The sequence below is a fragment of the Podarcis melisellensis genome (genome assembly GCF_964234715.1).
Source record: "Podarcis melisellensis genome assembly, chromosome: 12".
Lineage (NCBI taxonomy): Eukaryota > Metazoa > Chordata > Lepidosauria > Squamata > Lacertidae > Podarcis > Podarcis melisellensis.
This window is the reverse complement of record NC_138544.1, coordinates 58,951,045-58,978,191: the sequence shown is the minus strand read 5'-3', so window position 1 is coordinate 58,978,191 and position 27,147 is coordinate 58,951,045. Positions and strand designations below refer to the sequence as shown.

The 27,147-nt window shown below is 47.9% G+C and overlaps 2 protein-coding genes across 3 annotated transcripts; both read right to left on the bottom strand.

Moving 5' to 3' along the window:
• Positions 1–2,048: 2,048 nt before the first annotated feature.
• Positions 2,049–14,882, bottom strand: LOC309353236 (uncharacterized protein). 2 transcript variants are annotated; one of them, XM_081882538.1, is made up of 4 exons: positions 14,793–14,882; positions 11,086–11,243; positions 8,747–8,873; positions 2,049–3,972 (listed from the first exon to the last, which is right to left on the bottom strand). In XM_081882538.1, the coding sequence occupies exons 2-4, from the start codon at positions 11,107–11,109 to the stop codon at positions 2,663–2,665; spliced, it is 1,461 nt and encodes a 486-aa protein (XP_081738664.1). In that variant the 5' UTR covers positions 11,110–11,243; positions 14,793–14,882; the 3' UTR covers positions 2,049–2,662. The 2 variants fall into 2 exon arrangements, with proteins under 2 accessions (XP_081738664.1, XP_081738665.1); XM_081882539.1 differs by lacking the exon at positions 14,793–14,882 and adding an exon at positions 11,825–12,023.
• A 1,034-nt stretch (positions 14,883–15,916) lies between these two features.
• LOC309353346 (uncharacterized protein) lies at positions 15,917–26,688 on the bottom strand. The gene is made up of 4 exons (XM_081882758.1): positions 26,114–26,688; positions 22,318–22,446; positions 18,337–18,456; positions 15,917–16,344 (listed from the first exon to the last, which is right to left on the bottom strand). The coding sequence occupies exons 1-4, from the start codon at positions 26,216–26,218 to the stop codon at positions 16,198–16,200; spliced, it is 501 nt and encodes a 166-aa protein (XP_081738884.1). The 5' UTR covers positions 26,219–26,688; the 3' UTR covers positions 15,917–16,197.
• Positions 26,689–27,147: the final 459 nt, after the last annotated feature.

Genomic DNA, 27,147 nt, shown 5'->3' with positions numbered 1-27,147 from the left:
CTTGCAGTGGCGTAGCGTGGGGGGTGCAGGGGGGCCCGGCCGCACCGGGCGCAACATCTGGGGGTTAGGGGGCGCAAATCCACGGGTTAGGGGGCGCAAATTACTTGCCTTGCCCCGGGTGCTGACAACCCACGCTACGCCACTGTTTTCTTGCAACTCCCTAGGATTTATAGAGCGCGATGGGGTGGGGGATCTCCTAATTCTGGGGACCATCGCCCTCTTGGTTCCATCAGTGCACCACCGGTGCCCCCCTACCCTATGAAAATCATCTTTCCATTCAAATTGGTAGCAATCAATTCAGGGCCGGATGGGGCCCTTTCTGTCAGCATCTCAAAATAATGAGCTAGGATGCAAACAACCCCATGGTTCTTGGCTGAAAGATGGATGGTGGCTAACAGATTGAGGTTGAATCCTGCCAAGACAGAAGTACTGTTCTTGGGGGATGGGGTGGGCTGGTGTGGGGGACTCCCTGGTCCTGAATGGGGTCACTGTGCCCCTGAAGGACCAGGGGCGCAGCCTGGAAGTCATTCTGGACTCACAGCTGTCCATGGAGGCGCAGGTCAATTCTGTGTCCGGGGCAGCTGTCTACCAGCCCTTCTGATATGCAGGATGAGACCCTCCTTGCCCGTGGACTGTCTTGCCAGAGTGGTGCATGCTCTGGTTATCTCCCGCTTGGACTACTGCAATGCGCTCTACGTGGGGCTACCTTTGAAGGTGACCCGGAAACTACAACTAATCCAGAATGTGGCAGCTGGACTGGTGACTGGGAGCGGCTGCCGAGACCATATAACACCGGTCTTGAAAGACCTACATTGGCTCCCAGTACGTTTCCGAGCACAATTCAAAGTGTTGGTGCTGACCTTGAAAGCCCTAAACGGCCTCGGTCCAGTATACCTGAAGGAGTGTCTCCACCCCCATCGCTCAGCCCGGACACTGAGGTGCACCTCTGAGGGCCTCTGGCGGTTCTCTCCCTGCGAGAAGCCAAGTTACAGGGAACCAGGCAGAGGGCCTTCTTGGTGGTGGCGCCCACCCTGTGGAACACCCTCCCATCAGATGTCAAGGAAATAAACTACCTGACATTTAGAAGACTTCTGAAGGCAGCCCTGTTCAGGGAAGTTTTTAATGTGTGAAATTTTAAAGTATTTTTAATCTTTGTTGGAAGCCCAGAGTGGCTGGGGAAACCCGGCCACATGGGCGGGGTACAAATAATAAATTACTATTACTATTTTATAAATATTAATAATTGCGAGAGTAACTTCTAAGTGATGGTGTCCTCCAAACTAATTGTAATGGTTCTAGGGGTTGCTCGTGCGTAAGCCGGTGCAAACACCTGGCTGGGTTGCCTGAGTGAACCTTTTCTGTCCGGACAGCCACTCACCCGTGGCTGTCTCAATCGCTGGCAGAATCCGTCAGTGGGCGTTTCTTGAACTTCTTCCAGTAAAGATGCTCTTTGACGCCTAGTCTCCTCCTACTCTCTCTGCGCGAAAGCCTTCTGCGCAAGGAGGGCGTAGGCAGCGGAGGAAATGTGTGTGCGTCCTATGGAGCGAATGCAGGCTTTCGCTGAAGCCTGGAGAGCGAGAGGGGTCGGTGCGCACCAACCCCTCTCGCTCTCCAGGCTTCAGGAAGCTATCTGCAAGCCTTCAGAGCGCTCCGAAGGCTTGCGGATAGCAGCCTGCAGCCCGAAGCCTGGGGCACGCCCCGGGCTTCGGGCAGATATCCGCAAGCCCCCAAACCCGACCTGGTTTGGAGGCTGGCGGTGGGGGAAAGCAGCGCTTCTCCCCACCGCCAGCCCCACAAGCTCGGGGGACAGCGGGAAGGCGGAGCATTTGTCAACCTGGTGCCTTCTAGATCCTTGGGACTACAACTCCCATCAGCCCCAGCGAGTGCGGCCAATGGTCAGGGATGATGTGATTTGTAGTCCACCAGGATCAGGGGGCCACCACAACTGCTATCCCCATGTCTGGGGGGAAAGGCACATAAACTTATTCGTGGCATACAGAACGTAGGTGGAGAAACATTTTCCTCCCTCGTAATATTACGAGCTTGGAGCCGCCCAATGGAATTTATTTGGAGCAGGTTCAGGGAATGTGAAAGAACAGATTTCTTCATGTCACACCGAGTACATTTAGGGGAAAGGGGATGAGAGCAATTCATACAGCAAAGTGTATAGATTTTATTGCTTCTCCCAGACACATCTTGATGTTTATTCCCCGCCACCCCAAATCTACAGGCCCTCTTTCAGCCAACAAAACCCCACAAGGCCGTTTACAATAAGGGGGAAACGAAACCGACAATTAACTATTCATTTGGCAAATCCCATGCACAGCCCCGCCTCCCGCACACACAAAAACTCTCAACACAACTACAGTAGGATAAATGCAACCGCTTCCCAAGGCAAAAGGGTTGCTGCGGAAACGGAGGCAGGAGCCCCGTCACTTACGGTGTGCGGTATTTAGCAGCTAAAATCGCCCCTCTGGGTCTCGGGACTCTTTCTAACTCCTAACGCTACTCCCTGCCACCGGCTTTATACAGAATCCGAACCCAGAACACGCAGCGGAGCAAATGGAGGGAACCCTCCGTGCGGTTGGATTTGCTGGGCCAAAAAGGCCGGCCCCCGTCATGCGAGGGTCCTCTGGCGTTTTCCTTATGGCACCGTCCACCTTCACTGGATGGAGAAGGCCACGTGGAATTTCTGGTGGCGGATGAGGTGGTTCTTGTGGACGAAGCTCTTCTCGCAGTCCCCGCAGGGGTAGGGCTTCTCCTCGAGGTGTATTTTCTGGTGCTCCCGGAGGTACATCTTTTCCCGGAAGCTCCTCCCGCAGACCCAGCACATGAACGGCTTCTCTCCCGAGTGGATCCTCTGGTGGACCGTCAGGCTGCTCTTGCCCCGGAAGGTCTTGCCGCACTCCAGGCAGGGGAAAGGCTTCTCTCCCGTGTGGATCCTCTCATGGTACGTGAGGGTCCTCTTGGCTCTGAACGTCTTCCCGCACTCCTGGCAAGAGAAGGGCTTTTCCCCGGTGTGGATTCTCTGATGATCCTTCAGATACATTTTCTCCCGGAAGCTCCTCCCGCATTCCCAGCAGATGAAGGGCTTCTCCCCGGAGTGGATGTTCTGATGAACCGTCAGGCTGCTCTTGTCCCGGAAAGTCTTGCCGCACTCCTGGCACGGGTAGGGTTTCTCCCCCATGTGAATCCTCCGGTGGTACCGGAGGGTTTTCCGGTCCCGGAACATCTTCCCGCATTCCTCGCAAGGGAAGGGCTTCTCGCCGGTGTGGATTCTCTGATGGCTGACGAGGTTGCTCTTCTGGACAAAGGTCTTCCCGCACTCGTTGCAGACATAGGGCTTGACCCCCGTGTGGATCCTCTGGTGCAGGGTGAAATGGCTCCGGGTGCGGAAGCTCCTGCCGCAGTCCTCGCAGTGGTAGGGCCTCTCGCCCGCGTGGATTCTCTGATGGTCCCGAAGGTAATGCTTGTCCCGGAAGGATTTCCCGCACTCCTGGCAAACGCAGCGCTTCTCCCCCGTGTGGATCCTCTGGTGCACGATGAGCTTGCTCTTCTCCCGGAAGGATTTGCCGCAGACCTCGCAGGGGAAGGGCTTCTCCCCCGTGTGGATTCTCTGATGGACGCGAAGGTCGCTCTTGTCTCGGAAGGCTTTCCCGCACTCCTCGCACCCGTGGGGTTTGTCCCCCAGGTGGATGCTCCTCTGGTGCCGGTCGAGTTCCTTCCTGCCCCGGAAGCACTGCTCACACAGCGGGCAGGGATATGGGCTCCCTGCTGGGCTGGTGCCCCGTGGCAAAGGTTGCTGCTCCGGCACGAAGGCTTCCTCCATCTCCGTTTGGCCCTCGAGGATACGGAGGGGCGAAGTCTCCGGCGACCCCATCGCGGGACCTCTCTGTGGCTCGACGGGGACATTTTCTTCGTCCGACGTGTTCCAGAACATTCCACTTGAGGAAAGGAGGTAGAGGTCGTTTCCTGGGACATGGAAAGATTCACATAGCAAGAGGGTGAGCATGAGGATGGATTCAGCTGACGAGAATGGAGATTCGGGCGAAATATCAGGACAAACTTTCTGGTGGAAGGAGCTGTTTGACAGCGGAACCGACTCCCTTGGGAGGTATCGGACTCTGCTTCCTTGGAGGTTTTTAGACAATGGCCATCAGGGATTATTTAGCAATGATTCCTACACTGCCGTGGGTGGCGCTGTGGGTTAAACCACAAAGCCTAGGACTTGCCAGTCAGAAGGTTGGCGGTTCGAATCCCCACGTTGGAGGGAGCTCCCATTGCTCAGTCCCTGCTCCTGCCAACCTAGCAGTTCGAAAGAACGAAGTGCAAGTAGATCAATAGGTACCGCTCCGGCGGGAAGGTAAACGGCGTTTCTGTGCGCTGCTCTGGTTCACCAGAAGCGGCTTAGTCATGCTGGCGACATGACCTGGAAACTGTACGCCGGCTCCCTCGGCCAGTAAAGCGAGATGAGCACCGCAACCCCAGAGTCGGCCATGACTGGACCTAATGGTCAGGGGTCCCTTTACCTACACTGCAGGGGGTGGGCTTGATGATCCTTGGCAGTCCCTTCCATCTCTACAATTGTGTGAGTCTATCAGAGGCACAGGGAGCTTGCAGCAGAACCAGCCCAGATCTTTGTGAAATGGGAACCCTAGAATTGCAGAGTTGGAAAGATTCCCGGGGATCATCTGGTCTAACCCCCCCCCCCCAAAAAAAATGCAGGAATCACAGCTGAAGAATCCCTGAGAGGTGGCCAACCAAACTCCAAGGAAGGAGAGACCATCACCTTCCCCCGTCAAAAAGGTCTTGCCGTGCCCAGCCTCACAGGGTTGTTCCGAGATGGAACAAACAATAAAAGTCAGGTTTCTTAAAGGAGAGAAAGTGGGAGATCACGGGTTCTGCATGTAATCCCGGGTTCAAAGCTGACTGCAAGATCTCAGGTAGCCCGTAATTTGGACTTCCAATTACAGAAGATGTCAGAAATACTACTGTTACGAGGTTGTCTGGGAAACCTATGTGAAGGGTCCGTCTCTGGGTCCAGTTTCCGAGATGCAAAGGGTGGCAATATGAGAAGAGGGGCATTTTAGAGGTGGCTCCCGGCTTGTGGAATGCTCTCCCCAGGGAAGCACGGCTGGCACCACTGCTGCCTGCTTTTAGGCAAAAGCATTTTGTATTCAGCTAAGCTGAGGGTAGCTGGATATGCTCCTCCTTGAGGCAGGCTACAGGGGCTGCTGTCTTCTACCTGGCCAGGTTCAAGGTGTGACTCTTAGTGCATAAAGCCCTGGACACCTTGGGAATCACCTTGCCCCACATGCAGAATTGGCACTGCCAAAGGTGCCACAGAATACCCGCTCTGCCTTTGGAAAAAATCAGTCTTTTGGTATAGCAATCCCTGCCTACTGATAGCAGGCACCTTTGATCCACTCTCTTTGGCACCTGCTAAAAACATTTTTCATTTAGACTAGCCTGTCCAGACATGCGGAATGTTAATTTACATTTTTAATCTGCTTTCAGTTTGTTCCTGATTTTATCTTTTGAATGTTTTAAAGTGTTGCTTTTACTGATAGTTTTATTCTCGTTGTGATGCATTTTGAGGTTGTTGTTTGTTCTTTTTACAATCAAGTGGTGCAAAAACATAATAAATACCAACACACACACATATATATGTAGTATTTATTATATTTATATACATAAATATACATATGTAGATAGATAGATGATAGATGATATAGATAGACGATAGATAGACGATTAGATAGATAGATAGATAGATGATAGATAGATAGATATTTCCATATATAAAAATATATAGTTTTATATTATATATTATATTTATTATATTATACTATAAATACATATGGTGAGCACTTTAGGCCTTGCTAGGTTGCTAGTTTATTTGGTGTCAACACTTCTTGTTATTCCTGTTTATATCCTGTAAGATGACTTGAGACACTTTGGTGCAAGGAAGTGAGAAATAAATATAATTGATGGCAATCAATAATTCTGGCCCTGGTGATCCATATTCCTAGCTCACTAAATGGCAAAGGCTCGGCTTGAGCCGATCACATCCCTGCCGAAAGGTGGGGTTACAAAAACGTGGCTTCTCTCTCAGCGGAGCACCAGAAAGGGATCCTCCCCCGGCTAGGAAGAAGCGAGAGATATTCCCAGTAAACCAGCACCGACAAGTTACGTTCCCAGGAGAATGGCAGCTGCGGAGCTCGTTATGTCAGCTAATGCCAAAAGATTCTTTGCCAAAAGATCGCTGTGACTTGGACCACACCTTAAGAGCAAGGTGGGCACCTCGCCCAGAGAGCACACATCTTAGGAACATGATGTTCAGGTCTCTAACAGCTGGTGAAGAAACCGCAGTTCTTGGAAGGAGATTCTGACTAAACATCAGGGAGAACTTTCTGACAGCAAGAGCTGTTTGACAGTGGAAAGGTCTCCTTTAGAAGGTGGTGGGCTCTCCTCCCTTGGAGGTTTTTAAGCAGAGGCTGGATGGCCATCTGCCTAGGACCCTCGTACCTATGGGATTGCCTCTCCCGGTCTGCCCCATGGAGGACCTCAAGGTCCATAAATAGCAACATCCTAGAGGTCCTGGACCCTAAGGAAGTCAGACTAGCCTCAACCAGAGCCAGGGCCTTTTCAACACTGGCTCCGCCTGGTGGAACGCTCTGTCTCATGAGACCAGGACCTTGCGGGATCTGATTTCTTTCTGCAGGGCCTGTAAGACAGAGTTGTTCCGCCTGGCCTTTGGCTTGGAATCAACTTGATCCCCTCTTTTCTTTTTCCTTTCTCCTTCTGTGATGGAACTCCTATTTGGGGACTTCCTTGGCTTTTTTCTGGCCCACGTAGGACCAGTCTGGATAGCTGGCCTTAGTGAAAATTTGATGCTTTCATCCCCAAAAAGTTTTTGATTTGAGTTTCTACTGAAACGAGGCTGCATTTTAATGTTGTACAGTGGTACCTCAGGTTACATACACTTCAGGTTGCATACGCTTCAGGTTACAGACTCCGCTAACCCAGAAATAGTGCTTCTGGTTAAGAACTTTGTTTCAGGATGAGAACAGCATTCGCGCAGCAGCAGCACGGCGGCAGTGGGAAGCCCCATTAGCTAAAGTGGTGCTTTAGGTTAAGAACAGTTTCAGGTTAAGAACGGACCTCCGGAACGAATTAAGTACTTAACCCGAGGTACCACTGTACTTGTTCTTAAGTTGTATTTTAATCAATTGTTTTTACCTGGTGTTAGCCGCCCTGAGCCCACTCTTGGCTGGGAAAGGCGGGGTATAAATAACATTTATTATTATTATTATTATTATTTAGCTGAGATTCCTCCATTCCAGGGGGTTGGGCTAGATGACCTTTGGATTCCTTCCAACTCTACAATTCTATGATTCTATGCTCATCTGAAGCTGCTGCTAGGAGCTGTGGCTGAAGCAGATACTGGAGCAAATTCCTCTTTCCCCCACTTAGCCCTCTCTCCGTTCCTGTCGGCAAGTTCTGTCGGAATCTCAGAGGCAGCAATTTTGAGCGCAAACCACTTTCAAAACAGAGTTGGACCTGAAAAATGCAGGCAGCTCTGAATGTAAAGCTCGAAGAGGCAGGCGAGAGACAGGAAAGCAAAGAGAAACACGTTCCCCGTCTCCCTTAATCAGGAAGAGAATTTTGGGAAGATTTCAAGGAGTTTAAGCCTAGGCCTTATTGCCCCTACAGGCCCCCAAATGGCCAAAATGGGCAACCCAGCCAGACAGGCAGGATATAAATGATAAAATTATTATTATTATTATTAGTCATTCTCTCTGTACCGGAAGACTTAGGAGTGGCTGTTGTATTACACCCCGAAACCCAGTACATGGGAAATCACACAAATTGTATAATTGGCTTTATATTTTATATATATATGGATGTGAATTGTAATTTGACATTGGTAAAATGTGGCTGTTATTGGATTTTAATAATTGAAAATTAATAAAAATTATTCAACCAAAAAAAGAGGAATGTTGTATTTGAGCAGCAATGGGGGAGGCATTTATGGAAACTCAGGAATCCTCGTCTTAAGGACATTGGATGGTCAGGGGTTCTTTCGCTGTGACTCCTGATTTTATGTATAGTGCTTAGATCTGGGCCTGCTGACCGGCTCATGTTAGGAAGTGGAGATGCTAAAGGGAGGGACATTTCATTGTGAGGGAGACCCTGGTGCTTGTTGGATTAATGTTGGATTAACTCCCAGGCTTCAGCCAAAATCCCAGAGACCCTCTCTTGCCATCTTTGCTGCCATTGAAGTCCGGGATCTGCCAGGCAGCCTCAGCGAAGAGCACAAGCTCTCACAAGCTGTATTGTCCCAAGCAGCTGGAGAAGCAGATATGATCTACTGCCTCGCAGTTGTTGCTGAGGGCCTTTCTCATATGTTAACTATGTATATAGAAACAAAGCAGCCTCCAGTTCTTTTTGGACTACAATTCCCATTGTGCTGGTTGGGGCTGATGGGATTTGTAGTCCCGGACGTCTGAAAGGCACCAGGTTGGAGAAAGCCGACTCCGCCAAGATCAGCGGTTGTGCCTTGACTCCTGCGCCTTAAAAAGGTTTTAAATACCTGGTGTCTTGTTATGCTTTTAGGTTTGAGGGAAGCCACCCAGTCTGGCTTCCAACAGATTATTATTACCCATACAGAATCTCCCCCGTGTTCTGCCCCACAGATAAGAACACCTGGGAACCCTCCGTGAAAGGGAAGTGGGGCATTTACCCAGAGAGATGAGCATTCTGTAGTTTTCCATCATCACCTCCCAGTGGAGCTCCCTCTGCCAGTCCTCCATCATCTCCCATTCTTCGGGGGAGAACGAGACGGCAACGTCCTCAAACGTCACCATGTCCTGCAAAGACAAAGGCGGTCAGAGCATTCCTTGCCAGGAAACCTGCCAGCTAATTCCAAGCATTCCCCCCTCCCCCCCGGTTCCATTGATTAAAGAGAGATCCGTATTTTCTGCATTTGTTCCAGGTAAACTTTCATCGCCCTGCTCTCCACACACACACACTGGTGGCATCTCTCAGGTGTATTCTGCAAAGTACCAATGATGCAATAATAAGAGTGCATTTGTGGGGATTCCTACGGTTCTGTCTGCACAACAGCCAGTTTTCTTAGTTGTTCTGCATTGTTGCTCCAACACTGTTGCATTATTAGTAGTAGTAGCAGTAATTAATTTTGTATAATAAATAATAATAATAATAAATTTATTTATACCCCACCCTTCCCGGTTTAGAAACTGGGCTCAGGGCAGCTAACAGCAAATATAAAGCACTGATTAAAATGCAACTTTAAAACAGCATAAAATACAAGATAAAATGCAGCATCAATATCAATAAAAAAAAAATTAAGGGGTCATTTTGGAGGAGGGGGGAACCCAGTCAGTAGACATCAAATGATCACCAGGGCTAACTGGCCAAGTTGGTCCTACTAGGGCCCTCAAGGAGACCAGGGAAGAATTTAAATGTGGGGTCCCGAAAGGGTTTCTTCATAGAAGAGGAAAGGGGGAAAAGGAATAGAGGACCAGGCTAATTCAAACTGAAGGCCAGGCAGAATAGCTCTGTCTTACAGGCCCTGCGGAAGGAGGTTAAATCCTGAAGGACCTTAGTCTCCTGGGACACAGCATTCCACCAGGTTGGAGCCATCACTGAGAAGGCCCTGGCCCTGGGGGAGGATAGTCTGACTTCCTTAGGGCCCTTCATCTGTACATCTCAGGACATTGTTTTTGGCTGGAGGAATGCTCTGCTGGAACAAAATCAGGACTACTCCAGGGTGGTATTCCACCAAACTTTATTCAGAGCAGATCCACTGAAATGAATAAACGTGCCAAAGTTTAGCTTAGGTTCCTGCCTTTCAGATGACTGGATGAGCCTCAGGGTCTCTTCCAAGTCCATTTCCCCCCTATTGCATTTGTCTTTATTTGCAGTTTGCATCAGCGATAAACAGTGATTCACACGCAGCTGATTTCTTAAAACAATCCACCTGCCCAAAAATAATCCATCTGCTGTTGTTTTTTTGTTTCTACACGGCCACCTGTCAGAGATGCTTCAGTTGAGATCCCTGCATTGCAGGGGGTCAGACTAGATGACGTTGAGGATCCCTCCCACCTCTACGATTCTATGATTCTAATCCCTCTCCCTGTCCAGAAGCACCAAACGTCTGTTGAATCACATTTAACTTTTAAGCCATTTCAGTTTTTAAATGAAGGTTCCGCAAATCGCCTTGTCTTCTCAGTAGCCACGTTCCATCGATGTTGCACAGGTAACAAAACCATGCCAGGCTGATTAAAAAGCAGCGGTTTCCTTGTCCGTTTGCCTCTCTCGCATGAGCCCAAGTTAGGTCCATGAATTTCAGTAAGTCTACTCAAAAATTGTTTGCATACCAGCCTCTGGAATATTTGTGGCATGGACAATTTCAGGATTTCAGCAGAAAGGTCTGGGACCTTCACTGATTGGAAACGAAGCAGCGTGTCTGTCCTGAAACCTTTGCAGGTGCAAGTACTTCTGAAACAAAGGTCACGTATAACCACCTGATATCATCAATGCACAGTTATGATTTTCTTTTTCTCTGCTTCTTTCAGACAATGAGACATTGTCTTGCTTTGCTCTGCTTCCTTATTTGCCCCGACAGGCAGGAAATGAAGAACTAAATTGTGATGTTCTTTCTGGGTTGTTGTTTTTTCATGGCTTACAGCTAAACAAATAAAATTTGCACCTGCCTAGGCCATCCTGTTGGTGGACCGACCGACCAAACCCAAAGAACACTCATTAATGGCTGCTCATCACCCTGGGGAAAAGTGAGAAGTGAGGTGCCGCAGGGTTCTGTCCTGGGCACACTGTTGATGGCTCTGCAGTGATGCTTCTGAGTCCCAATTGCCAAAAATTGTGGGGGGGGGGGAGGAGGCTCAGATCCAGCTTGCGGGTTTCCTTCAGGCATCTGGCTGTGAGCCCAGGATCCTGGACCAGAAGACCCCTTTGGCCTGATCCAGTGGGAACTTCTAAGGTTCTTACGTTTACTCAGGCTGGGGGTGCCCCTCCAGGACCCCCACATCAGTTCCTCACCTGAATCACGATGTCTTCTGCCATGATGCTGGGTCCCTCTGAGGGCTGGGTCCGGGCAGAGGCACGAAGCTGGCCTGTTGCTGAAGGAGGCTCGTGACACCCCCACTTTGCTCAGCAACCAAAACTTGGGGAGCAGACGTCAGCGCAGATCAACAGATCTGGGGGGTCAGGAAAAAGATGAATGAAGAGGCATGATAAGCAGCTGGGAAGGGAGAAGAGGAGGGGTTTTTTGGGGGGGTTATATTTATTTAAATAATTTTATAAGCTATGTGACTTTGTTGCTCAATAATAATAATAATAAATAACAAAATTTTATTTATATCCCACCCTCCCCAGCTGAAGCCAGGCTCAGAGCGGCTAACAACAATAAAAGTAACACAGCGTTCAATTCTATTGTTGTTGTTATTATTAATTATCAATACTCTATCTTCTTCCCTGACAAGCCACAAGGCAGGTTATGTATGCAAACCTCTAAAAACATTGGCGGGGGGCATTTAAAAGCAAGTAAACTGTTAGAAGTAAAACAACAAGCATGTATGAACTCTATTGAAATCACACAGATAATTGCACGGCAGCAGCCCAGTCATAGGATTGTCAAGTTGGAAGGAAGCCAAGGGTCATCTAGTCCAACCCATCTTTCACCCCGTGTGGGGTTCGAACCCACAACCCTGAGATTAAGAGACTGAACTATTAAAAGCAGTCGGTTCCCCAAGGCCGGTTGGAACAAGGAGGTCTTCACCTGCTGGCAGAAGGACCGCAAAAGAGGGAGCCTGACAGTTCTTATTCTGCCTCCCCCAAGCTGGTTCTGGCTGATGGGAGTTGTAGTCCGAAGCAGGTCATGCAGATCCGGGTTAAATCATCCGAGAAAAATTCACCGAACTTGCTAAACTTTGCCTATCCAGTCGCAATGTCGAGAAGCTGCCCAGCTTCACAGCGAATGGAGAAAGGGGTTAAATGAAACTGCAGACGTTGCAGGAAAAAAAGGTACCGTATTTTTCGCTGTATAAGATGCACCAGACCACAAGACACACCTAGTTTTTGGAGGAAGAAAACAAGAAAAAAATTATTCTGAATCTCAGAAGCCAGAATAGTAAGAGGGATCGCTGTGCAGTGAAAGCAGCAATCCCTCTTGCTGTTCTGGCTTCTGGGATAGCTGTGCAGCCTGCATTCGCTCCATAAGACGCACACACATTTCCCCTTACTTTTTAGGAGGGAAAAAGTGAGTCTTATAGAGCAAAAAATACGGTAATAATAATTGCAGGGACCCATCTTTCCTGCTCAACTGGCTGGCTTTCCTCTCCGACACCCTCCAGGACTTGGGAAGCTGCCTAGTAGGAAGTCAAGACTCTTTGCCCAGACAGTCTCCTCTGTTTTTGGCAGGTGGGGGGCTCTCCGGGGGAGGGGCTGTAGCCATGCTTGGCATGCAGAAGGTCCCAGGTCCAGTCCCTGAAACAGATTTCCAGGGAGCGCAGGGAGAGAACCCCGCCTGCAAACCCAGAGAGATGCTGCCAGCCAGTGCAGACAGCTCTGGGCTCAATGGACCCAACTGTCTTACCGGCAGAAAGCGGCTTCCGTTGTTCCTATGGGCTGCAGAAAGGGTCTTCTGTATCATTTGCTACCTGCTGCATCCTACCTGGAGACATCAGGGGCTAAACCTGGGAGATGGAGGAAGCTTTTTTTCTGCTGCTCCTGGGGGTGGGACCCAAATCGACAGATTCTCAACCGACAAACTCAATGTTAAGAGCCATTTGAAGGTAGAGAGGGCTCCGTCAGAAGGTGGCGGACTCTCTTGCCTTTTTCAACAGAGGTTGGACGGCCTCCATCTGGGATTCTTTGGCTGTGATTCCTGCGTCACCGCGGGTTGGGCTGGATGACCCCTGGGGGACCCCTAATACTCTACAGTTCTATGATTCCAAAGGCAGGAGCTGCAAGCTGTCTCCCTTGACTGCCCAGGTCGCTTGCTGCTCCTGACCTGGACACACACGCACCCCCCTTCAATCCTGAGGGGGGGGCACATCTCCTACACCCCTCCCCCTGCACCAGTGGCCTCTTGCAAGCCCCAGAGGCCACAGAACCCTAGAATTGCAGAGTTGGCAGGGTCCCCCAAAGGTCCTCTAGCCCAACGCCCTGCAAGTCAGATGCTTCCGAAGCCCTGGCTCTGGGTGCAAAGGCTGGGAGGCTTTGATGGACTGAAATGGTTTCTTTCTCCACTTCCCAAGTTTCCAGTGAATGTTATGGGGGTGGAGTTAGGTTTTTTTGGGGGGGGCTGTATGTACAATATACGGCAGGTTGTTCTTCTGAAAACGTTAATGTTCAGTGCATCATTTAGAATCATAGAATCATAGAGTTGGAAGAGACCACAAGGGCCATTGAGTCCAACCCCCTGCCAAGCAGGAAACACCATCAGAGCACTCCTGACATATGGCTGTCAAGCCTCTGCTTAAAGACCTCCAAAGAAGGAGACTCCACCACACTCCTTGGCAGCAAATTCCACTGTCGAACAGCTCTTACTGTCAGGAAGTTCTTCCTAATGTTTAGGTGGAATCTTCTTTCTTGTAGTTTGGATCCATTGCTCCGTGTCCGCTTCTCTGGAGCAGCAGAAAACAACCTTTCTCCCTCCTCTATGTGACATCCTTTGATATATTTGAACATGGCTATCATATCACCCCTTAACCTCCTCTTCTCCAGGCTAAACATGCCCAGTTCCCTTAGCCGTTCCTCATAAGGCATTGTTTCCAGGCCTTTGACTATTTTGGTTGCCCTCCTCTGGACGCGTTCCAGTTTGTCAGTGTCCTTCTTGAACTGTGGTGCCCAGAACTGGACACAGTACTCCAGGTGAGGTCTGACCAGAGCAGAATACAGTGGCACTATTACTTCCCTTGATCTAGATGCTATACTCCTATTGATGCAGCCCAGAATTGCATTGGCTTTTTTAGCTGCCGCGTCACACTGTTGGCTCATGTCAAGTTGGTGGTCAACCAAGACTCCTAGATTTGACACACCCACACCCACCCACCCTGTGCAGCATAATGTATTTACAATTATGGCTATAAACCCTTGGAGACCTTTTTTGCAACACGGGCAACTCATAACGACTTGGAAATCAATGAGTGTATATGGTACCAAATATTTGTGGCTCCTGCGATGAGCTGTGATTCCTGCACTGAATGGGGTCTGGGGGGATGTTATTATTTTTGGACTATTTGGCCCTGAAGGGCAAGGAATCTCTCCCTCCCGTCTCTGCATCCCTGCGATTCCATGAAATAATAAAATAATCCTGGTTCATAAAATAGCAGCAATAGACTGAAACGGGGCGGCAGCGAAGACGAATTCCTCGAAGCGGCAAATGCACCAGCAATGAATGCCAACGGCAAAGGACTAGGATAGTCTGTGAAATAATAAGGAATCATAAATAAAATAAAATAAAATAGCAGTAGACTAGAAACGGCGGCAGCAAACAAGAATTCCTCGAAATGGGAAATGCACCAGCAGTAGAAATAATGAAGAGACAGGATAGCAGCTGCCACACCAGTTCTATGGAATATTAATGAATGCAAATAATAATAATAATAATAATAATAATAATAATAATATGCTCCATCTGTCCCAGTTGGGGAGGGGGCCCAGGATATTGGGGTCTTTCTTCCTCCCCTTCCCCTCTCACTCCCCCTCCCTCCTCCCAGGCCCCCCGGCCCCCCAAAACTCACCCTCCGGCCCCAGAGGCACCTCCAGCGTCGGCTCCCTTTGTTTTCTTCCAGCTCAATGCTTGGCAGTCCTCCCACGTCCTCTCTCCCCCCTCTCTCTATGGTACCCCTCGTTTATGTCACTTCCTGTCTTGCCTCTCTAGGAAGTTGCCCTCCCTCGTTTTAACCCTAAGAGCACCCCATCCCTGCAGGCACCAAGGGAAGGCTGGAGAGCTCCCCCAGGGGCGCCCTCTGCTGGGCTGCAGGGAGAGGGCAGCCTGCCTCAGCCAGGGGTTCCTCCAGCTGCCTCGGGCGGCAAAATGATGTGATCTTTTTCTTTAATTCTTTTTTTTGGGGGGGGGGTGTCTCAAAGTGGCTTGCAGCATTCAGGTGCGCAAATAAGTTCAAAACCTACATTATGGGCTACTTTTAAAATGAGGCTGCATTTTAAATTGCATTTTAACCTATATTTTAAATTGGGGTTTTCCCCCCTATTATGTTTTTACTAAAAAAAATTCCTTCCAGTAGCACCTTAAAGACCAACTAAGTTAGTTCTTGGTATGAGCTTTCGTGTGCATGCACACTTCTTCAGATACCAATGGCAGTTTTTACTGTAATTTTACTGGTGTTAGCTGCCCTGATCCCAGCTCCGGCCGGGGAGGGCGGAGTATAAATAAAATTTATCTATTTATTTATTATTATTATTATTGAGAACCGGCACGGTTCAACACTTTGAGCAGCAGTTTCTCAAACTTTTTCCCTTTTAAACTTTTTTTTAATTGAAGTTTTCACAATACAGTAAAAGAAACAAACTCATCTCCAGGAAATAAAGGAAATTAGAAAAACTAAGGAAAGAAGGAACAGATTGGAAAAGGTTTACTGAATATATGAGTGAAAATTGTGTATGTTTCAAACCGCCGGCAGCATTGAGATAAATTCAACAGGGTAGATACATGGTCATAATAACAGAATACTGGACGGTTTAGCTTATGTCAAATATGCAGGGATTTATGGTATGTAAATTGAACCACGGAAAGAGAGGAAGGGAAGTCATTGATTTAAGACTGTTTAAATGAATATTCCAAAATGTAAAATAGAAAAAATTAATCAAAATTGTATATAAAAAGAAAGAAAGAAGCAAAACAGAATTCACAGGTGGCAAATACTTTTTATTTTATTTTTATATGGATTCCAGTGAAGGAGAGCAACTCGAGGGCAAGCAGATCCCTTGCTTAACCCCAGTTGCTGGATTCTCCAAGGCTTTGTCAAGGCTTCTATCATTCTTATTCTGCAGAAAAGAATCCAGAGACGGTTAAGAAGGGGAGAAATTGCCCACAAAAACAACGTTGCTCACGTAACATCCACAATTCCTTCATCGCCAGTGACAGATGATCTTCAGGTTGCTTGGAAATGTTGCATGTTCTTCTTTTTAACCTTTTCTTTTCATTTGCGGCAACCATTCACTGGCCTTTTGCTGTTCACCGTCCTCTGTAACGTTGTGATGGCTCAACGGCACCTCCAGAGAATCGGAGTCCCTACTCTTCTGGCTGCTTCTCGGTTTCTTGCTGGAGTCGCCCTGTGCCAGGAGACAGGAAGACATGAGAAAATTTATTTATTACTGACATATTTAGAACACTTTGTTCCCTGCTCTCCAGCCAGAAAGGGTCCCAGAGTGACCTATGTACAATCAAAACAACACAATCCTTACTTTCAGGCTCACAATATGGAAAAAAAATACATGGCATGCAAGGGGAAAGGAACTTGGAGGGAAGAGGAAAATAAAAACTACAACGCAGGCAGCAATTTCTAAACAGTTGTTCCTCATCTATCTATCTATATGTATCTATCATCTATCTATCTATCTATATCTATCTATCTATCATCTATCTATCTATCTATCTATCTATCTATCTATCTATCTATCATCTATCTATCTATCATCTATCTGTCTAGCTATCTATCTAGCTATCTATTCATTAAAAAGGTTATACAAGATTCTGCAAAATACAGTGCTAACAAACAGGATCTGATGGCAATATGCATAATCCATATGCAATTATATACCCCTGTTAAACGAAAACAAACATAAAACAAAACCAAAATAAATAAACCACAGGCAAGGAAGGCAGTGACTGGAGCTATTTATGATTAAACAAGACAAGGTTACGAAACATGGACCCTATTATACCAAGGGAAAGTACTGATGGTATTCAAATGCCCTAAACCACTCTATCAGCCATCTATGTGGCGCTTAAAGGTATATAATGAAGGAGCCAGGCGAACCTCCCTGGGCAGAGCATTCCCCAAAAAGGGAGGCACTGCAGAAAAGGCCCCGCTCTTGTGTTGCCTCCCTCCGAACCTCTTGAGGAGACACACAAAGGAGGGCCTCAGAGGGTGATCTCAGGGTCCAGGGCGGTTCATATGGGGAGAGGCAGACCTTGAGGTATTGGGGATCCTGAGCCATTTAAGGCTTTATAGGTCTAAACCAGCCCTTTGAATTGGGCCTGGAAACTAATCGGTAGCCAGTGCAGATGGACCAGGATGGGTGTAAGATGCTCAAACCACCTCAGACCCTCCCAGTGTCCCTATTTTCCAGGGACATCCCTGATTTGGAGAAGCCGTCCCGGTTTCTGATTTGATCCCGGAATGTCCCGCTTTTCCTTAGGGCGTCCCTATTTGCATTGGATAAATGTTGGAGGGGGGGCAGTTATCTGACCCCCGAGCTGTCAGAAGGCAATCCTATATAGGGAAGTTTTAAAATGTGTAATGTTTTATTGTGTTTTTCTATATGTTGGAAGCTGCCCAGAGTGGCTGGGGCAACCCAGTAAGATGTGTGGGGTATAAATATTAAAATTATCATTATGGAATGGGACGTCCCTATTTTAATTGGAGAAATGTTGGAGGTTGTGCCTCCTTGCCCCAGTCAGCTACCTAGCTGCCAAATTCTTCACCAGCTGAGGTTTCAAACTGTCTTCAGAGGCAATGGGACCCTTTCTATGTCTAGCTGTCCTTTGTCAACAACAAATTGTCGCTGTTTTTTTGTGTTGGATAGATGCTATATGGTCATTTATGGACCTCATAGGTATCTCAAGCCATTTGCACATGTTGCCCTGCAACCAGTCCATGCAGAATGTAGGCACCCTATATATAGAAAGGAGCAAACCAGGGATATTTGAGGGAGCAGGCTAGCAGGCGGGGCCCAGGACTTACATCATAAGAGTCTACACAACACACAAATACTGTTGCTGTATGTAGGTTTTATTTTATCTGCTTTTTAACTTATATTTTGGAATTGTACATCCAGGTTGGGGCCCTGAACTATACTTTGTTTAGCTTGTACGTAAATCCGGCACTGCCGTAATCTAACCTAGAGCTTAACGGAGCATAGATAATAATAATAATAATAATTTATTATTTATACCCCGCCCATCTGGCTGAGTTTCCCCAGCCACTCTGGGCGGCTCCCAATCAGTGTTAAAAACAGTACAGCATTACATATTAAAAACTTCCCTGAACAGGGCTGCCTTAAGATGTCTTCTGAATGTCAGGTAATAGACAACAGGATTACCTCTCTGCTTCCTGCGCGGTTGGGTAACAGAGTCCCGTCGCACCCCCAGCAAAGATCCCTGTTTCTGCTTGCTCTTCTCTCGTGGCGGACCTTTTCTCCTCTCTCTTTTTCTGGAGCGCTCTGTGAGGGAGGAAAGAGAGTGCAGAGTTGGAAACACTGGCGGAGGAATGGGGGGGCAGGGGGAGCGTACCGCCCCCGGCACCATCGGAGAGGGGGGTACCATTGTGGCCGCCCCCTTGGGACTCAAGAAACACGCCCCCCCCACTGTGGCAGGTGCCCCGCCCCCAGGATGCATGCCACGCCCCCACAGAAGGCATGCCACACCCCCATGGACAGCATGTCACGCCCCCAGGACACATGCCACACCCCAGGACGGCATGCCACGCCCTCGGGGCCCCTGACTTACATCATAGGAGCCTAGACAACACAAAACACTGTTGCTGGATGTAGGTTTTATTTTATTTGCTTTTATATTATATTTTGGAAATGTACCTCTATTTTGAAAACCCAAAGGATCTCCCGGTACTTAAAACCCGAAATTAATTATTCCCCAAATTTTGGGAATTACAGGGACAGAACTACCTAAGATGTATAGAAACTTATTCATGTACCAGAGAGGAACGGCTGATGAAGATGATGGACTATGACGAAATTTATAATGTATTTAAGAGATCACTGTAAAGAATGAAAAACTTTGGCAGGATTTGAGTAGTGCTTGTAATGTACAAAAAAACCTTTGGTAAAAATAGATTAGAGAAAATAAGATAAGCCGTTGGGGGGAAAAGGATTGATAATGGTAACCATGGAATCAAAGGATTCAGGGAATCTTAAATGAGGATGTGGGTGTTTAATGTTTGAATTTCAATTTGTTGTGTAAAATTTAATTTTAAAAATATTTTAATAAAAAAATTAACTTATTCATGTACGCGACTACAGCTGCAAGACTGTTAAGGTAAAGGTAAAGGCACCCCTGCCCATACGGGCCAGTCTTGACAGACTCTGGGGTTGTGCGCCCATCTCACTTAAGAGGCCAGGGGCCAGCGCTGTCCGGAGACACTTCCGGGTCACATGGCCAGCGTGACATCGCTGCTCTGGCGAGCCAGAGCCGCACACGGAAACGCCGTTTACCTTCCCGCTGGTAAGCGGTCCCTATTTATCTACTTGCACCCGGAGGTGCTTTCGAACTGCTAGGTTGGCAGGCGCTGGGACCGAGCAGCTGGGACCTAGGCGCTGAGGCTTTAACCCACAGCGCCACCTGCGTCCCTGCAAGACTGTTACTTGCTCCAAAATGGAAAGAAGCCGAAGTTGCAGCAAAGGAAGAATGGATACAAAAACTTATGGAATATGCAAATATGGCGAAACTTACCGGAAGAATAAGAAATCAAGATAACTTTTTTTTTTTATTAAACAATGGAAATGGTTTGTTGAATATTTACAGATAAATTGCAAACAGATAAAAACGTTGGCAGGATTATTGTAACAACCTGAAGTTTTATAAGAGTATATATTTAAAGAAGATGAACGAATGAGCAAATTAAGTTAATTTGGATATGCAGAAGGTATTAAAAATAAATTTAAGGAACCGCAGAAAGAGGGAGAAAGAAGTCGAGTTTTGAAAACGTCAAAATGATTGCAAAATAAGCGGAATGTATAAAATGAGTGAAATGTAGAAAATTGAAAAGTAGAAATAAATAAACAAAATATCATAATCAAAAAATTAAAACAAAACCCTAAATTAATGGAGTGTCCTGTATAGTAAAAGAGCACCTCCGCCCTTACAGGCCAATGGCTTATGGTTCTATGGCTCCATAGTTTGTGAAACTGAGCCGAGAGGCTTGTGGGGCTCAGCTGAGGAATTTACTGGAGATGGGAAATTATCAGTCTGCAAAACTCGCAGTCTCCCTCCCTGTCTCTCTCCAGGAATCTCCCTTGGCTCCAGCTTCAGAGGGAGCTGGCCGAGACAAAACGTGTTTTGGAGCCTGTCCGATAGAAAGGATTGCAACTGGACTCTGGCCGCATTGTGGCCGCGATCCCTGGGCTCATCTGTTCCGTGGAGCAGAATGAGGAGTCCTTAGACTGCCTGGCTGTCCTGGATTACCAAGAGGACATTCCCTCCAGGAGCCAGATTAAGCCCCGAGAGAACAGAGTGTCCTGGGGGGTCCGGGGGGGGGGCTGCCCCGTCCGAACATCACAGCACAGAGAGGATTGTGGCTCGATAGGCGGGCAGGTGCCGCACATGCAGAAGGCCACAGACTTCTCTGCGGGGAGAAAAGGCGGGCGAGAAGCAATAGATAGAATTTTGCAAAATTAGGCCTGGGAGAAGACCAGTGGCGTAGCGTGGGTTGTCAGCACCCGGGGCAAGGCAAGTAATTTGCGCCCCCTAACCAAGGGCAAGGCAAGTAATTTGCGCCCCCTAACCCCTAACCTGCCGCCGCTGCCAGCTTCTTCTTGCTGCTGGCTGGGCTGGGGTATTTACGGTAAGGTAGCCACGGTGGCGGCGGCAGGTCCATGTCAGGTGCTCTGAGGCGAGTTGCCGCTGGCGCTGCCGCCCAAACGACGCCGCTTGCCCGCAGGAGGAGGAGGGCAGAGAGGCGAGGAAAATGCAACATGGCCCAGCAGCTGCAGCAGCGGCGGCGGTGGGGCTGTGAGGAGGGGCTGCCTGGCGCGCCCTCTGCGGCCCTGACGCGCGGGGACTGCGGCGAGCGCTGAGAGCCGCTGCCTGCCGGACGCCTTCAGCCCGGACGCGCGCACAGCTCGTCGGTTCTGCGAGACATGGGGCTCTTCTACAGCCTGCGCCCAAGGCTCTTCAGCGACTCCAGAGGCGGATAGAGAGCATCCCCCCCAGATGTTGCGCCCGGTGCGGCCGGCCCCCCCTGCACCCCCCACGCTACGCCACTGGAGAAGACGTATAAAGACTGGAAAGGAATGCAGAAAATGACTGTTGTTAAAAAAAACCCCTGAAATTATGACATGTCCAGGCTTTGTTGGACTTTTTGAACGACTTTGTTCCAGTACTCCAGAGTGGATCTCAGGCCAAGACCGACTAGCCAGACTAGCCAGCTCCTACAGAAGGAAGAAATCTCCGCCAAAGAAGATGGGCAAAATAAACTACAGAACTATGCAGGACAAATTAGTTAACTTGAAACCCAAGAAAGAAAAAGGACTTTGAATTTTAAAAAGGGGGCAAATGTTTAGTGCATCTTGTTTAAGCTTTGTGTATTGATTTTTCCAGTAATATAACTTTTAAAAGTCGCTTGTAATAAGATGAAGGTTTAAAATTGAAATATTAAGAGTACAAGGATTTAAGGACGTGTGTGAACGAGTATTAAATAATGGAAGCAAGAGAGGGAGGGGGGGTGTCAATCCAAACTATGGTTTAAAAATTTGCTGATGATGCTTTCGTTGTTATTTTTGGAAACTTAATAAAATATTAATTAAAAAGAAGAAGTTTGCAAAGTTATGCGTTACATGGAGGAAGTGGGTACAGTCTCCTGTAACACTAGAATTTGGAATGAAGCTGAAGGCTGGAAGATTCGGTGCAGGTGAACTTTGCACCATGTGTAGTTTAGCTGTGGAACTCCCCGACACAGGAAGTAGCGATGGCCAAAATGGCTTTAAAAGAGGACTGGAGGAGGAGGGGGCTATTGATGGCTACGAGCCACAGCAGGAGGCAGTAATGTTTCTGAATCCCAGCAGCCTCAGGAGGGAAAAGTGCTCGCATGCTCAGATCCTGCATGAGGGTTTCTCATAAGGGGGACCTGGTTGGCCAGTGTGAGCAGGATGCGGAGCTAGATGAGCCCCCTTTGGCCTGATCCAGGTGGGTCTTGATATGTTCTCGTGCCAACCCTCAACATCCCCAGGTAGGGCTCAGAGAGACCCAAACCCTGGAGAGCAATTGCTGCCAGTCAGTGGGCACCATGGACCACCACTCTGACTCAGGGTGAGACATCTTTGATGCCACACAACAGCCCAGACACTCACCAAGTTCGTCATGAGGCCTCTGCTGAGGGCGGAGAGGCTGCCGGTTCGGTAAGCGGTCATTCTGCTTCTCTGGCGCTGGGTTGTCCTGGGAATCCGCAGCACCTCCAGGTCCCTCTTCCCGGGGTCCTCCTGCAAGACCAACAGCAAATGGCAGTGATATTGGAGAGCCTCCAATTAGGATTTCAGCATCAGTGGAGGGCCTGAGAACCTAAGGAAAACCTGGTTGCTGGATCAGGGTCCCAATCCTGTTCTTGAACCCCGTTCTCTCAGTGGGCAGCCCGATGTCTTGGGGGACCACACTCAGTGCTGGATATAAAGGTAAAGGGACCCCTGACCGTTAGGTCCAGGCGTGGCCGACTCTGGGGTTGCGGCGCTCATCTCGCTTTATTGGCTGAGGGAGCTGGCGTACAGCTTCCGGGACATGTGGCCAGCAGGACTAAGCCGCTTCTGGCGAACCAGAGCAGCGCATGGAAACACCGTTTACCTTCCCGCCAGAGCGGTACCTATTTATCTACTTGCACTTTGACGTGCTTTTGAACTGCTGGGTTGGCAGGAGCAGGGACCGAGCAGCGGGAGCTCACCCCGTCGCGGGGATTCGAACCGCTGCCCTTCTGATCAGCAAGTCCTAGGCTTTGTGGTTTAACCCACAGCACCACCTGTGCTGGATTTACATATAAGCTAAACAAGCTATTGCTTAGAGCCAGGGCTGTCTTACCCATAGGCACTAGGGATGTGGGGCACAAGGGCATCAGACTCTCAGGGGCTGCCTTTGAAGGTGACCCGGAAACTGCAACTAATCCAGAATGTGGCAGCTAGACTGGTGACTGGGAGTGGCTGCCATGACCATATAACATCTTTCCTGAAAGACCTACATTGGCTCCCAGTACGTTTCCGAGCACAATTCAAAGTGTTGGTGCTGACCTTGAAAGCCCCAAACGGCCTCGCTCCAGTATACCTGAAGGAGCGTCTCCACCCCCATCGTTCTGCCCGGACACTGAGGTCCAGCTCTGAGGGCCTTCTGGCGGTTCCCTCACTGCAAGAAGTGAGGTTACAGGGAACCAGGCAGAGGGCCTTCTCGGTGGTGGCGCCCACCCTGTGGAACGCTCTCCTGTGGGACACGTCAAGGAAATAAACACCTATCCGACTTTTAGAAGACATCTGAAGGCAGCCCTGTTTAGGGAAGTTTAAAATGTGTGACATTTTAATGTATTTTTAATCTTTGTTGGAAGCCGCCCAGAGTGGCTGGGGAAACTCAGCCAGGTGGGCGGGTTACAAATAATAAGTTGTTGTTGTTGTTGTTGTTGTTGAGGGAACTGTTAGAATAGATTTATAGGATACCAAGGGGGGAAAGAGCAGAGAGGTTCCACTGTGCAGGTGTAAATCTTTGCATGCATGGGAACGAGTTAGTTGGCTACGACTCTCCATGTTGAAGGTGCCACCAGAGTCCTCTGCAAAGTCCCACAAAACCGTGTGGGTGCCAACTTTGTGAAGAGCTCAGAAGATGGCAAGCGTATTGCATGACATTCTTGTTGTCCTAACAAATATACCAACCAGGGCCGGATTTAGATTTGATGTGGCCCTCAGCTCCTGAAAGTAACGGGGCCCTTTCTATGTCCAGCTGTCCTTTGTGAACCACAAATTGTCGTTGTTTTTTGTGTTGAATATATGCTTACAGACCTCATAGGTATAATAATAATAATAATAATAATAATAATAATAATAATAATAATAATTTTTTATTATTTATACCCCGCCCATCTGGTTGGGCTTCCCCAGCCACTCTGGGCGGCTTCCAAAAGAATATTAAAATACTCTGATACATCAAACATTAAAAGCTTCCCTAAACAGGGTATATGCCCTTTGGTTTGGACTCAGTCTGATTCTTATGTTTCCCTCCCCTTATGGTTTTGACTTTTAAAATGAGGCTGCATTTTAAATTTTTTCTTTCTTTTTCTCCCCCCTCCCCCTATTATGTTTTTACTGAAATTTTATTGGTGTTAGCTGCCCTGTTAGTTGTTGTTATTATTATTATTATTTAAGCCATTTGCACATGCAGAATGTAGGCACTCTATATATAGAAAGGAGCAAACCAGTGATATTTTAGGGAGCAGGCTAATTGTTGAACTGAAATACAATTCAGAAGTAGTATATTAATAGTGAAATAATTATTAAGCTCTAACTTAAAAGGATTTTTTATTCATAACAAACTTAATAATGCAAACACATTGGCATTTGGCAAGAAGAAAAGTTCCCTTAGAAACACACTTTACAAAGACTCATCATCTCGTCTCTAGAAATTTGCTATAACATGAAATAATAATAGCAAACCATTGATATTTTAGGGAGCAGGCGGGGCCCAGGACTTACATTATAGAAGCCTAAACAACACAAAACACTGTTGATGTGTGTAGGTTTTAATTTAATTGGTTTTTATCTTATATCTTGGAAATGTACATCCAGTTTTTTCTTCCTTTAAATTTCTTGGGGGCCCCCAAGAGAGTGGGGCCCTAAGCTATAGCTTGTTTAGCTTATACGTAAAGCCGGCAGCGGTACCAACCCGATAAGGATCTCGGAGAACCAAAATCAGGTGCTTTCCGGTGTACGCCAAACATAAGATCTTGCCTTATGCTGAATTGGATCACTAGGGCATCTAACTCAGTCATGTCTGGGGGGTCTACACTGACCAGCAGTGACTCCCAAGGGTTTCCGACAGACAGGAGACATCAAGGTCTGATCCTGACCCCTTCTGCATGCAAAGGGGGTGCACTGGCATTGAGTTACAGCTGCCTCATGCATTCCACGTCCCTTCCAGTTCTGAAATCTCCAAATTGTAGCCCCTTAACAGCTGACGATTAGGATAAATGTTGAAGATACTCCCTCCCAACCCCCCACATTACGTATTACCTCTAAAAATACTATGGTATGTCAGACGGCCCTGTAATACCTAATGATCCCAAACATCTCATACCCTCCAACACTTCTCTGATGATAAATAGGGCTGTCCTGTATAATAATAATAATAATAGAGCGGACGCTCGGGTTGTGAACGTGATTCATGCAGGAAGCATGTTCGCAACATGCAGCGCTGCGTCTGCGCACGCGTGGGTTGTGATTAGGTCTTCTGCACATGCGCATAGCACGATTTAGCGCTTCTGCACATGCGCAAGCACCAAAACCCAGAAGTAACCCATTTTGGGACTTCCAGGTTCAGCGCAGCTCACAACCCGAAATCGCGAAACCCAAAGTGTCTGTAACCTGAGGTATTACTGTAATAATAATAATAATAATAATAATAATAATAATAATAATAATAATAATATATTTGTACCCCACTCATCTGACTGGGTCACCCCAGCCACTCTGGGCTGCTTCCAACATATATAAAAACATAATAAAACCTTAAAAGACTTAAAAGGCTTCCCTATACAAGGCTGCTTTCAGGTGTCTTCTAAAGGTTATATAACTACGTATATCCTTGGCTCAGGGGTCACATAACTCCATACCCACTAACATTTCACTGATGAAAATAGAGATGCCCTCAGGAACAGCGGGACATTCCTGGATCATATCAAAAACTGGGATGGCTTCTCTAAATCCGGGCTTGCCCCTGGGAAATAGGGACACTTGGAGGGTCTAACATCCCCCTGCCCCGTATCAAACCAGAAACTTCACAAGCGCGGTTCAACTCCAAGAACTGGAACCGGCTTTCTTCACAAGCGATGAGATGGGGAAAGAGGTCTGTGGGACCACCAGACACATGAAAAAAAAAACACCTTTCACCCCACAGAGTACCAACCTCTTTCTCTGGAAGAGCATTGGGGGCCTCCGTCCCATATCCCCCGTCGGAAAAGGCCACAAGAGCGAAGGTGGCAGCTAAGCTCCAGGACAGCCAGGGCCCCATCTCCGAGGGTCCTGCGAAGAGGGTCCCTGCGGGATGCTTGCCCTGACTCCTCTTGCTGCTTTATGTTCCCCGTCCCGCCGTAGCAGTCAGGAGAGGTTGAGTCACGGAGGCGGCGCCAGTTGTTAAACATTAGTAAATCCAGCAGAGAGAAATCCTGATTGCTGCTCATCTAGGGTTTTTCCACTTGACTCCACTCCTGGGCCAGGTGATGGGGTAGGAAAACATGGGAGCAGGGGGGTGAGTAGGGGGCTGAAAGGCTTAGAGGTGGTGGGCTTGCCTTCTTTTTAGGAAACAAACAAACCCCTGTGTTGCAAAGAGAACGTCAGCAATGTCTAGGCAACGCGATGACCACGTACATGCGCAATATGTGCAGTGACTACATTCTCACATGTTAAATAAGTTGGAGTTCTTGTTATTAAACATACCAAGAAAAAAGCACACCAAGAACTCAGGCCAACTCTTATCTCTAATTCTGTAACAAATTATTGCGTTATACATATCTTTATGAGTTTGAGTCTGTAATCCTTACTGGAGTTTGTAATCTCTATTAGAGTCTGTAATCCTTATCTCTATGTGGGACAAGAAGCTACAGTTAGAAGTTGATATGGAACAACTGATTGGTTCAAAATTGGGAAAGGAGTACGGCAAGGCTGTATTTTGTCTCCCTGCTTATTTAACTTATATGCAGAATTCATCATGCGAAAGGCTGGGCTGGATGAATCACAAGCCGGAATTAAGATTGCCGGAAGAAATATCAACAAACTCAGATATGCAAATGACACAACCTTGATGGCAGAAAGTGAGGAGGAATTAAAGAACCTTTTAATGGGGGTGAAAGAGGAGAGCACAAAATATGGTCTGAAGCTCAACATCAAAAAAACAAAGATCATGGCCACTGGTCCCATCACCTCCTGGCAAATAGAAGGGGA

Excerpts from the sequence above, each read along its gene's own strand:
- LOC309353346 (XM_081882758.1), bottom strand. The coding sequence starts at position 26,218 with ATGGGGCCCTGGCTGTCCTGGAGCTTAGCTGCCACCTTCGCTCTTGTG. Across the intron at positions 22,447-26,113 it reads ATGCTCTTCCAGAGAAAGAG|GAGGACCCCGGGAAGAGGGA; the intron begins GTTGGTACTCTG and ends TTGGTCTTGCAG. Across the intron at positions 18,457-22,317 it reads GAGGCCTCATGACGAACTTG|AGCGCTCCAGAAAAAGAGAG; the intron begins GTGAGTGTCTGG and ends CCTCCCTCACAG.
- LOC309353236 (XM_081882538.1), bottom strand. The coding sequence starts at position 11,109 with ATGGCAGAAGACATCGTGATTCAG. Across the intron at positions 8,874-11,085 it reads CAGAAGACATCGTGATTCAG|GACATGGTGACGTTTGAGGA; the intron begins GTGAGGAACTGA and ends TTGTCTTTGCAG. Across the intron at positions 3,973-8,746 it reads CAGAATGCTCATCTCTCTGG|GAAACGACCTCTACCTCCTT; the intron begins GTAAATGCCCCA and ends TCCATGTCCCAG.